Raw genomic sequence first — 11,805 nt, 5'->3', positions numbered from 1 at the left:
CAAGTGATGCCTCTGAAGGAGGGCGAAGGTTTGCTGAGCTTTGCTCGGCATCCTCCAGAGACTTCCACCCCCGAGCAGGGACATGCCGCTTCCTTTCCTTTCCCTTGTTTTCCTCTCCTGATCCCGTTCATCTCGAGGCGGAGGTGTGCTTTGTTCTGTAGGCGGTTGTTGCCGAAAAGTTGCTTGGTCTGTGCAGTGGTTATTGCCTCCTCCCTTGGCCCCTTCACAGGTCTCTTTGTGTCACTGTTCCAGCTGTTTAAAACAGGCTGGCGGTGCTGCTCTGGGAGGCACTGCTGCAGAGTATCCGTTTAGTTGAGAAGGGCTTTCACTGGCTTCCCTACTTGCAAAACAGCTGCTCTTTCGCAAGGGCTTGCCACGATGGCTGCTAGCTTTATCTAGCCTTTTTCTTTCTGATCATACTTCACTGCTTGAATAAGAGCTCTGAGCTGTGTGGCTGCAGTTAAATCCATGCAGTTAAAAAGCATTGCTTGGATAATGGTCTTAAATGCGTGAGCTTATATTACAGGTAACAACTTTTTAAGACTAACAGTTCATTAGTGTAAGCCTTCTGTAACAGTCGTATCCATTTTAAATAGCTAAAACTACTGTAAGCTAGAATATACTATGAGCTTAGCATGCTGGCAGTACGTTTAACAAATAAAGAATTTGATATTCGTCTTTTAAAGCCTGTTTCCTAGCAGGGAAATATCTAAATATTTGCCCTGATTCATTCTTTTATGGAAATTTGGCTTATGATTTTTATTTCAGTTACATTGCCAATTAAAAGCAATCAAACTTGCTTCTGACTTTTGCAGTGTGTGGATGAATCTCTGTATTAATTTAACCCATTGTGCATTAGGGAGAGTATCTCCTCTGTCATCTTACTGATGCTCAGGGAACAACTTTAGTAAAACTGGAGGCCTCACTATAATGAGGGCTAACTTTTCTTTGCCACTCATCTGACATGGAATTCTTCGAAGAACATATTTTTATCAGAGTAGGGAAGAAATTCTAAGTGAGAAGCAAAATAAGAATTCAGAAAACAATAAGGAAAAAGCTCTTCACAGTGAGGGTGGTGAAGCACTGGAACAGGTTACCCAAGGAAGTTGTGAATGCTCCATCCCTGGCAGTGTTCAAGGCCAGGCTGGACAGAGCCTTGGGTGACATGGTCTGGTGTGAGTCATCCCTAACCACGGCAGGGGGGTTGGAACTAGATGATCTTAAGGTCCTTTCCAACCCAAACCATTCTATGGTTCTATGAAAGTGAGACAGCTGAGGTGAAAGGGAAAAATTGCTGGTTTAAGTTTTTTTGAGATATATGTATATATATTTAGATAAGCTCTGCCAGTCTGCTTTTCTTTCTTCATGTAAGTTTGTAAAGTTGGAAGGGGGATGGCAGGGTAGAAGTGGAAAACCTTATATGCTTAGTTTGGCCTCGATAGCAGGAGAGGAGGTTAGCAAGCCTTTAAGAGATACAAACCTCAACAGTGCTATGTAAGGCCCTCACCTTGGGATGCATCAAAGGAACAGTGTGCTGTAAAATTTCTGCATTAGGGTATCCTACATAAGTATTGAAACTTCAGCCAGCATTAGTAGTTCTGTGTACAAGCGGAAAACTTTATTTGGCGATAGTTGCACGCTTCTACATCATGTCAGTGCCCCAGAACTGCATAGAAAATCTGAGTAGCCTTCATTGCCTAGGCAGCGTGAAATAGAAATGCAGATATGTGTATTAATTTAGCAGTGTTACGGTGTTTGTGGTAGATGAAAACTTGTTAATGTGTTGAGGGAGAAAGGTAATTGTATTTTCAATTTTGACAAGTTTCTCAAGAGCAAAGATCACATGTATGTCTCATAGTGGAGAAACTGAGCTTGGCTCTGTCTATGTTAATTAAATGATCTGCCATTTATCATGGCAGGACAGGAATACGAAGAACTTGGAGCTGGAAATGGCCTCCCTCTGGCACAGTGTCATACCCGTGTGGTTCTGATGCTTTCATGTTGAAAAGCTGGCATAAGCTAAGCCTGTGGCTCCTGATCTTTTTCCTGCGCACTTCTTGGCAATGTAGTGGGTGTCCTTACTTGCCTTTTCCTTCCAATGTTTAGGGGAGGATATTGTAGAAAATGGGCAATAGAAAGTATTTACATTATAAAAAGGGGAAAAAGTAAGCTGTGGAGAGGCCTACTTTGTTTTCGGAAGGGCAATCTTGTATTGGCTGCACAAGTCTGGTTTTGCTGTTCTTGCCTCTTTTCTAAGTTAATGGGATTATTTCAGCATCTTGAAAAGCCTGTGCCAGAGTTAATTATGATTTGTGTTACTTTGTCAAAATCACTTAATTGACTTCTAAGTTAGAGCAGCCTTTTTTACTGCCTTATGCAGTAAAGGCCTTATGCACCTGACTACACTATTTTCATGTAATGTTCACAAGAATTAACATTGTGAATACCAGTAGCAGAAATAGGCCTTAATGGAAGCAAAGTGTTTTATGCATCCTTATTTTCTGACCAACTGTAGCAGCTCAGCTCATGTTAATGTTGATACCAGGAAAAGAGGAACAAAAGCTTAGTAAAGATCGTCGTAAAATTTCATTTGATTGCAGAATTTAGTCCAGCTAATTCAGTTTGGTAAGAGTTGTTGGAGGCTCTTCACTGTGGTGCTCCATAAGATCAGGTCTGGGAGACAAACTACTTTAACCTTTCCTGGTGAGGATAGTGGTGGCCCAAATACATGGTAGAGACATTGATTTGTGCCTAGGTGCCTTTGTGTAGTATTACCGACTTCTGATTGTAACAGGTAGTAAATGCTTTTATCCTTGATGGTTCATCTTAAATGGACAAGACAAAACTTTATTAAATGTTAGCATATATATTTATATAACATGTACTTACAGAAGCATTGTCTTATTTTGCAGAAAGAATAATCAATAATGTCAGCACTAAACTGGAAGCCCTTTATCTATGGAGGTTTAGCATCAATCACTGCAGAATGTGGTAAGCTTTTCTCTTAACCCTTTACGTAATTTCCAGTACTCAGTCTCTTTTAAAGAAACAAGCTTGGTTCCATGCAATCAATAGTATATGGCGCTCTAAAGCATAGGAGGCTTTTTCCTTAGTACTGACTAAGGAGTCGCTCAGGACTTTATTAGCGTCAGAGCATTTCTGTCTGTAAACTCTCATCCCTTGTGAGTCTTGTTTTTATACAGACATTGCCTTTGCATTCTATTATTTAGTGTTTGATCTGTTCCTGGACAGTGGTCATAGGTATACCCAGCTTTTGTTTGCTAGAGTAGGCAAGTTCAGCTCTTAGCTTGTAAAATTTTTCTCTTAGCTTTTCTGAGTAGCGAGTTCTACAAATCGCTATGTTGCAGTTGAAATTCCCTTCTCTTGACTGTGAGTGGCTGATTAGATTTGAACACCTAAATTCAGTTACTGAGCATCATAGAGTAATTGATATGGTGAGACGGTGTATCTGATGTCTTGGTGTCTACTCTAAAGACAAACCTTAAAATACCAACATCCTTTTAGTCTTACCTAAACTGTATGCATGAAAATAAAGGAAGTCCGGTTTTTCACAGTAGAAGAACATAGCCTGACATCTGGTGGGCTTGCATGTGAAATTTATCTAATAAAGGAGGTGTTGTATATTAAAAATACTATTTTGTTTTCCTTTTCTATGTTTTTTTTATGAAAAATGGTAAAACTTGAGTTTGAAGCTTGTCTGTCTTGATTGAATGTGGCCAGTCATGGCAAGAGCTTTGTGAGGGAGACAAGCAATTCATAAGAAGCCTTGCTTGTCTGGTAAACCTCATTAGAACAGGTGTAGTTAATCCTGACTGCTATTAGTGTTTAGGTGAGTATTGAATGTTGAGGTGGTTTTAGAGGAATAGGCTTCTAAGCCCTTTCATAAGGGAGCATGGAGAGTATGAACTTGACATAGCAGTAGGCTACAGGAAAGCAATGACAGGAATGAGTACTGCTGCTGTTGCTTTTTTAGATTCCAGGCTAGAATCTGTATAGCTTGTCCTGTGGAGTTTATTTCTTTGCCTTCAATTAAATATTCTTCAAAGATGTTGGTAGAACACACATCCAAACTCTGTACTTGATTGTGATTGCAGAGTCTATTCAGTGTGGCTGTTTACAACCAGAAAATGCCATATTTCCTAAAAACATAATGAATGCAAAACAGACATGGGAAGGAGGTAGGGCCTCTGACAAGCTCTTAGAAGAAAAAAGGTGACATAAAATGAAGCGCTTGCTTAAAAGAAAGTCTTGGTAAGAGAGACTTTTTTCCTATGGGAATGTGTTTATGTATTTTAGTATATAATAAAGGTTGCTGGGTTTTATATTATGTTCTTTGTTGTGTTTGGTTATGTAAGTACTTGATTAATTTTCTGATTCTTTTTTTCTTTTTTTTTTTTTTTTTTCTTTCCCCCCTTTAAGGTACTTTCCCTATTGATCTGACCAAAACACGTCTCCAGGTTCAAGGTCAAGTTAATGATGCCAAATATAAAGAGATCCGCTACCGTGGAATGGTGCATGCACTAGTCAGAATATGCAGAGAAGAAGGATTGAAAGCCTTATACTCTGGGTAAAACTAACTGACTTGCAGTAATGGTTTATGAACAGTCTATTGATAAGTATGAGCTCATAGTGTGTAAATTCTTGGGCTTCAGAATTAACGAGGTATTTGGTTATCCTCAGTCTGGAAGTTGAAAGTCCAAGCTTAGATTGCTTCAATGTTTGTACTCTGCAACAGCATTTCATGTTAAAAAACTCCCAAACAAACCCAACCCAAAACCAAAACAACAAAACCTACTTGGGGGGGTGGAAATAGCAAAGCATAAAGTTGTTCTATACAATGCTGCTATGGTTGTTCCATCTCATGAAAAATTAACATTTGTGTATAAATGGACATGCTTTTCTTTAAAACATGCAAGATGGTGGAGGAAAGATGTAATCTGCAGATTACATTTCAGACAGGCTTGCCAGCTGTTTTATACATTTACAAGTTGAGGCATGCTCTAATAGTAATCCTTCCACAGTTCATTCATGCTCTTGCAGGCTTTAGTCAAAAGAACCCAAACCCCTGAACCTTTTGTCTCTAGTGAGATTAAATCATTGATTTAAATGCTTAAACTTATCTCTGGTAGATATCTTCTGTTCAGTTTCCTGGTCTAAAAAGTATTTGCTCATCAGTCTTTTGCAATTTAGAGCATAAATATTATCACTACCTATTTTTACAGGATTGCACCTGCAATGCTACGGCAAGCTTCATATGGAACTATAAAAATAGGCACTTACCAGAGCTTAAAAAGAACATTTGTTGAACATCCAGAAGGTGAGTGGGTTTTTTCAATTTAATTGAGGACTAATTTGCTTGAAGCTGGTTGTTTCCATTTGGTATCTTACTGTGACAGTTTGAACAAGTCTACTGAGAATGACTTTCCTTGTACCAGTTAAAGTGAACCAGCAAGGAAAATTTGTCAGAGCAGTTCTTAAAGCTTCTGTAACTGGTGCTCTCTCTGGTTAAAGGAGGGGTGACATAGTCCTACCCTGATGCATCTAAAGCTTTGTAAATCTGCAGCTGAACTTCCTCTTTGTTTATGGAATAGATGAAACCCTCATGATTAATGTTCTATGTGGTGTTCTTTCGGGAGTCATCTCATCATCTATTGCCAATCCTACAGATGTCTTAAAGGTAAGTATCTAGAGTTTGCCTGTACCTTTTAGTCCTCTCCTTGAGGAAATGCAGAATATCCTTATGAATAGACGATCTGTAATCGTATTTGTTCTCATGTCTTGACTTTTAAAAATCAGTAATATCCTGAATTCTTGGAACCTCCTTTTGGTCCATACTAATTATTTGGAAGTATGCACCAGGAAACTGATGGCTGGGTGGGTAGTTGGATCCATATAACATTTTCTTGGGGTGGAGAGAGAATAATATGGCTTAAGTTTCATGCTATGTTGTGTGTGAAAGCCACACTGTATATTTCATCTATAATTCTAGATAACACTGTTATACTAGAATGTTGTAGAGCTCAGAAGGATTGATGGTATTTAACTTATAAAACTGTAGCATATGACTTACATGGCTGCCTGTAATGAAAAAGAAAAAAAGAAAACTATTTGAAGTATGGGTACAATTAGTTATTTCCCAAAATTATGTCCATGTATCAACTTACTTGTCACCAAACTTGTTCTTGAGAACCTGCTATGATAACTACCAAATACCTTCTTAGAAATCCACAGGGTTGAAGACCATGGTTCTCACTAGCTGAAGCCTTAATCTTTTTAACCTTCCATTTTAACATGATCCTGTGAGAACACTGTAAAGGACATCCTGCAGAACCCATCTGTCAGTCTAATCTAAATGGAGTAGTGTGCGAGAACAGAAATAGAAGTGACTTAATGCAGCTAAGAATTATACCATGTACTTGTTCAAAATTAGCAGCTGCATTTGGATAGTTAAGTCAAAAGATTGCATCATAGATATGATAATGTCAGCTATTAATTTTTATTCTAAGAGAACTTGAGTTTATTAAAAAGAAGTTAACTTAAAATGTCAATAAAACTGTATTAAGCTATTGTTGCAAGTTTGAAAAATATTTATATTCTGATTTTATCTTCAAATGAATTGCAGATCAGAATGCAAGCCCAAGGTAGTGTGATTCAAGGAGGAATGATGGGCAACTTCATACAGATCTACCAAAAGGAAGGCACTAAAGGCTTATGGAAGGCAAGTTTGTTGAACTGTATTCTACATTTTGAATGCATGTTCTTGCTCAACTGAATTTTATGTACTTCTGCAGCATTCTCAGTTAAAATATGGAGAAACTAATACGGATGTAGTTTGTCAGGACAACTGCGTTGCTGGTGTCCTGGTGTATTTTGAGAGAGGGTTACTGCCAGTCTTGTGTTCAAGGATTAGCCACTTACTAAAGGGAAGATAAAAGGAGGCATAAATTAGCGTGACTGCTCCAGGACTAGTTTAGCAACCCTTTGCAAGACACCTCTCAATCTGTATGCTCTGCTTTTTTTAAAACATACTCAATGATATTTGGAAATGAAGGCACTAATGAACGTCCCCTCTAGCTCAGGATTTCTTGTTCTCAGTCTTGTAGGTTGTCCCTTAATGCCAGTTACAGCCAGTGAGTGTATAACAACTGAAGATCCAAAATGGACCATTGTTCTGAAACAGCTGGAAAAAACAAAAATGTTTTTCTATTAGCGTGCTTTTCTCTGCAGAGTTTCTTGATCTCCATTTTTCTGTTCATATTCCTTATTTTGTCCGTTTTTCAGTTAGCATTAAGGGATGCAGTATCATCTGGTTGTTGAGGTCATAGCTTGCTGTTGATCTAAGAATTTGGATGTTAAATGGAGCTGGACTAGCATAAAGGAACTGAAATTTCCATGCAGTGTGGATGCTGGAGAGGGACTCTTCATCAGAGACTGTAGTGATAGGACAAGGGTAATGGGTTCCAACGTCAACAGGGGAAATTCAGGTTAGATATAAGGAAGTTCTTTACTGTGAGGGTGGTGAGGCACTGGAACAGGTTGCCCAGGAAAGTGGTAAATGCTCCATCCCTGGCAGTGTTCAAGGCCAGGTTGGACAGAGCCTTGGGTGACATGGTCTAGTGTGAGGCATCCCTGCTCATGGCAGGGAGTTTGGAACTAGATGATCTTAAGGTCATTTCCAACCCTAACCATTCTGTAATTCTAAGTGTTCTATCTATTAATTTGAATTTGAGGTTTTTTGGAGCACACATATCTGACACTTGTGCTAATTAGCCTTATTTATATTCACAGAGTTCTTAACACGTTCATGGTCTGTTGCTTTGTATTATGAGAGTGTCCTGGTTTTGGCTCGGATAGTTTCTTCCTAGCAGCTGGTACAGTGCTGTGTTTTGGCTTTAGTCTGAGAATTACACTGGTAACACATCAATTTTTTTATTTTTTTTATTTTTTTTTGAGTTGTTGCTCAGTAGTGCTTACCCTGATCAAGAACTTTTCAGTCTCTTGTGCTCTGCCAGTGAGAAGGGGCACAAGAAGGCAGGAGGGAGCAGAGAGATAGGACACGTGATCCAAACTACCCAAAGGGGTATTCCATACCATGGAACATCATGCTCAGTATATAAACTGGGAGGAGTTGGCCAGGAGGGGCTAATTGCTGCTCAGGGATGGGCTGGTCATTGGTCAGTGGGTGGTGAGCAGTTGTATTGTGCATCACTTGTCTGTCTGGGGTTTCATTCCTCTTTCTCCTATTTCTATTAACTCATTTTACTTCAATTATTAAATTGTTCTCATCTCAAACCATGGGTTTTACCTTTCTCTGAGTCTCTTCCCCATCCCACCAGAGGGCAGGGGAAGCAAGTGAGCAGTTGCGTGGTACTTTAGTTGCAGGCTGGGATTAAACCCTGACAAAAAGCTAGGATTTGCTGCTGGTGCACAAAGCTAATTTTAAACTTCATGTGTATCCTTTCTTTTGCCAGGGAGTATCATTGACAGCACAGAGAGCTGCTATTGTTGTTGGAGTGGAACTGCCAGTGTATGACCTTACCAAGAAGCACATAATTATGTCTGGATTTATGGGAGATACAGTATATACACACTTCCTGTAAGTTTGCATAACTAACTGCTTGCATAGCTCATTGTTGGTTAGGTCTCATTATGGGGGGTGGTGGGTGGTGTCAGTATTTTGATTTTTCTGTCATCTATATATTTAAATATATAAATTTAAAAATATATTTACATAAACTTCTGATGTGTTTATACTATTTAATGCGGTAGCATCTGAAATGGTAGCATATAGCATGGTATTTAATTTTATTTAGGATTTGGATTAACTTCCTTTTGAATATGGAATTTTTTGTGGGTGGTCCATATCATTCAGCTGTGCAAATTGAATTTAGAGGAGAGTTCCAATCAAATATTTGCTGTTCTCAAAGGCACAAACATCTGTTCAATGTGCAGAGACTGTATATAAGGACTGTGTATCAAATCTTCAAAATGATGCTTTATAGTAAATGAAAAGTAATTTTCTCATTTATTGTCAGGTGTAATTTTTAAATAAAAGCATGAAAGTGCTCATTATTCCCCCTCCCCAGAAAACATGCAGTAGTTCTTGTGCATATCTAAGTGTAGTAGATCAAATTTCATTAAACCTTTCTTTTGTTAGCTCAAGTTTTACTTGCGGGTTAGCTGGAGCCCTTGCATCCAACCCAATTGATGTTGTAAGAACACGCATGATGAATCAGAGAAGCCAACAACATGGGGGACACTCAAACTACAAGGGTACTTTGGATTGCTTGTTACAAGTAAGTAGTTGATTTATCACTTAGGTAGGAATTAGTGCCATTGGGCAATGATTTTGGTGGAGAGCTTGAAATTGTTCTAAGATTCCAAGTAACTTAGGTAAGCTTTTTGCCATAATGCTCAAAAGGACTACACTACCAGTAATGCGCTGGGTGTGAAAAATATCTGCTGTCTTGACGGAAAGGCAGTATGTGCTGCAGGAGCCTTATTCCTTTTGGTGCTTGGATGAGGGCACTGTCTCTTAACTTTGTAAGATGTAACATTTGATATATTGGTAGGAAATAGTAACTTCTTAGGTCAGTCCTTGAAGAACATCTTCTGGGGTAGATGGTCCTCTCTGCTTACTGCGTAGTGGAGAGGCTAGTACAGCCAAAGGCAGTATCAGTGTCTGATTTTGATTATTTTGGCTTGGATTACTTAAATTCCTAAATTGGGTATGAGGTGGGAGCATGATGGCCTTTTATATGGAGAAGAGTGGCTGGACAGTGCAGTTTCTATTGCAGAACAAGTTGCACAAGTTGTCCAGTGCAATTTTGTGAAGTCCATAAAGCAAAATCTCAAGGGGGTACCAGATGGGAGCTACAGGTTTTATATACATGGGGTCTGTGCGTGTGTGAGTATTTGTGTGTATGTGTGTGTGTGTATATACACACACCCCCCCCATCTGCAAGGGATTTTATAGGGGTAAAAAAAGTCCAGGAATGTAATTTGGACAAATCTGGGTTGGGTACTGAATGACCTGCATCTTTACTTACCATGGTAATGTGGGCATCGCTAATTTTGGCTTTATATAGTGAAATGTTTTTGCCTCCTCACACAATATGTTTAAGAGATGCTGCCTAGATTTCTCACTAATAAGAATTGTTTGTTCTTATGTGTGGTGTTTGTGTTTTGGTTTTTTAAATTCCTTTCCCCAGACATGGAAGAATGAAGGCTTTTTTGCTCTATATAAGGGGTTTTGGCCAAACTGGTTAAGACTTGGTCCTTGGAATATCATTGTATCCTTTTCAAACCTGTGCAAAATTATGAAGGTGGCCATAAACCAGCAGGTATTGACAACTTCACAGAATTCTCAGTGTGGAAAGTGTCACATCAGCACAAATATTCCCTTCCTATGAATAGGAAATTGTGTAGTTGACGGTTTTCATCAGCTGCTGCTGGTCGGAGTGAATTTGTGATTCACATAGAGTGAATATTGGAATGTTACCTTGCAAAACATTTTTCTGTGGGTTTTTTTTTTTTTGGTTGTTTTTTTTTTTGTTTTTTTTTTTTTTGTTTTTTTATCTTGCACAATTTTGCTTCAAGAACCAGCTGATCAGAGCCCTGGGAAGTGAGTTGGTAGTAATGTTTTTTACCATGAGCAAACCTGCTTTAGCCCATCAAAGCTAAGTGAGAAAAGACTCTAAGGGCTTTCACAGTGTTCTCCTGCCTCCTCAGTCCTGTGTTTAAGATCCTGAGGAATAAGTATGGGAAAGCAATTGGCATCACCAGCATTAAAGCAAGTTTCATTTTTCTGCCTAGTACTGTGTAACAAAAATGGCCAACCAGCAGGATTGCATAGGAGGGAACAAAGTGGAACAAAGCTGCACACAGATGCAGCTGTCCCTTAGTGGTGAGGTGACCGTTTTGCACATGTGAATAGGAAAGTTTTCCTTAATCAGCTGGTCCAGTTCTTTCTGACATATGAACAGCTGAAGAAATTGGACTGATACCAAACTGTATCCTGAATTCTGCGAATGTGCTGTTTGAGTTTAGAGCAACTTGTAAGTTGTCTCAAGTATTTACTCTTTGTTGTCTGAGATGCTGGCCAGAGGAAGAGGTCACTCCAAGACTGTTGTGAATGAGAAGAACCTGGAAGTGGTTTCAAGGCTGACTGGCTCCTGTAACAGCAGCTTGTGAATGAGAAGAACCTGGAAGTGGTTTCAAGGCCGACTGGCTCCTGTAACAGCAGCTTGTGAATGAGAAGAACCTGGAAGTGGTTTCAAGGCCGACTGGCTCCTGTAACAGCAGCTTACTTATGTGACTCAGTGGGTGATGTGTGCCGTTTTCTAGACTGAACCAAATATGGTGGCATTCCTTCTGTCAGCTGTGTAAATGTACTTGAATGTGATGGTCTGTGATGCAGCTTTATGCTGTTGAGACTCAGATGCACAGTGTTTTGTAAGAGGCAAAGAACAATCTTTCTGCAGAGGAAGACAAGTAGTAGCACAGAGCTGGGCTTCTCCTGTTTCCACAAGGGTGTACAATTTGACTGTGGTAGTTCATAGCTTCTACGTAACTGGAAGTGTCACAAGATTTCATAGCTTCTAAGTAACTGGAAGTGTCACAAGATGTCTTTTCAGGCTTTCAGTTCAGTAAAATACCTGCTGTAAGGCAAAAATCTGCTTCTGGTTTTAGAGCTTTCCTGAGTTCTAAGACCTTAGATGCTGGTGTAAGTTGCTGGGAGTAATGCAGTTTCCTTTGAAAGCATGGTTGCTACAGCTGTCAGTT

The 11,805-nt window shown here is 39.3% G+C and overlaps 1 protein-coding gene across 1 annotated transcript; it reads left to right on the top strand.

Moving 5' to 3' along the window:
- Window positions 1–2,913: 2,913 nt before the first annotated feature.
- Window positions 2,914–11,024, top strand: LOC104405919 (kidney mitochondrial carrier protein 1). The gene is made up of 9 exons (XM_010014765.1): window positions 2,914–2,991; window positions 4,441–4,588; window positions 5,244–5,338; window positions 5,613–5,698; window positions 6,644–6,739; window positions 8,493–8,617; window positions 9,179–9,317; window positions 10,233–10,313; window positions 10,986–11,024. Exons 1-9 carry the CDS (start codon window positions 2,928–2,930, stop codon window positions 11,022–11,024), a joined length of 873 nt encoding a protein of 290 aa, XP_010013067.1. The 5' UTR covers window positions 2,914–2,927.
- Window positions 11,025–11,805: the final 781 nt, after the last annotated feature.

This window comes from Nestor notabilis, unplaced genomic scaffold, assembly GCF_000696875.1.
Source record: "Nestor notabilis isolate BGI_N333 unplaced genomic scaffold, ASM69687v1 scaffold14655, whole genome shotgun sequence".
In the NCBI taxonomy this organism is placed as follows: Eukaryota; Metazoa; Chordata; class Aves; order Psittaciformes; family Psittacidae; genus Nestor; species Nestor notabilis.
The sequence above is the reverse complement of the archived record's forward strand: the minus strand, read 5'-3'. Positions and strand labels throughout refer to the sequence as shown.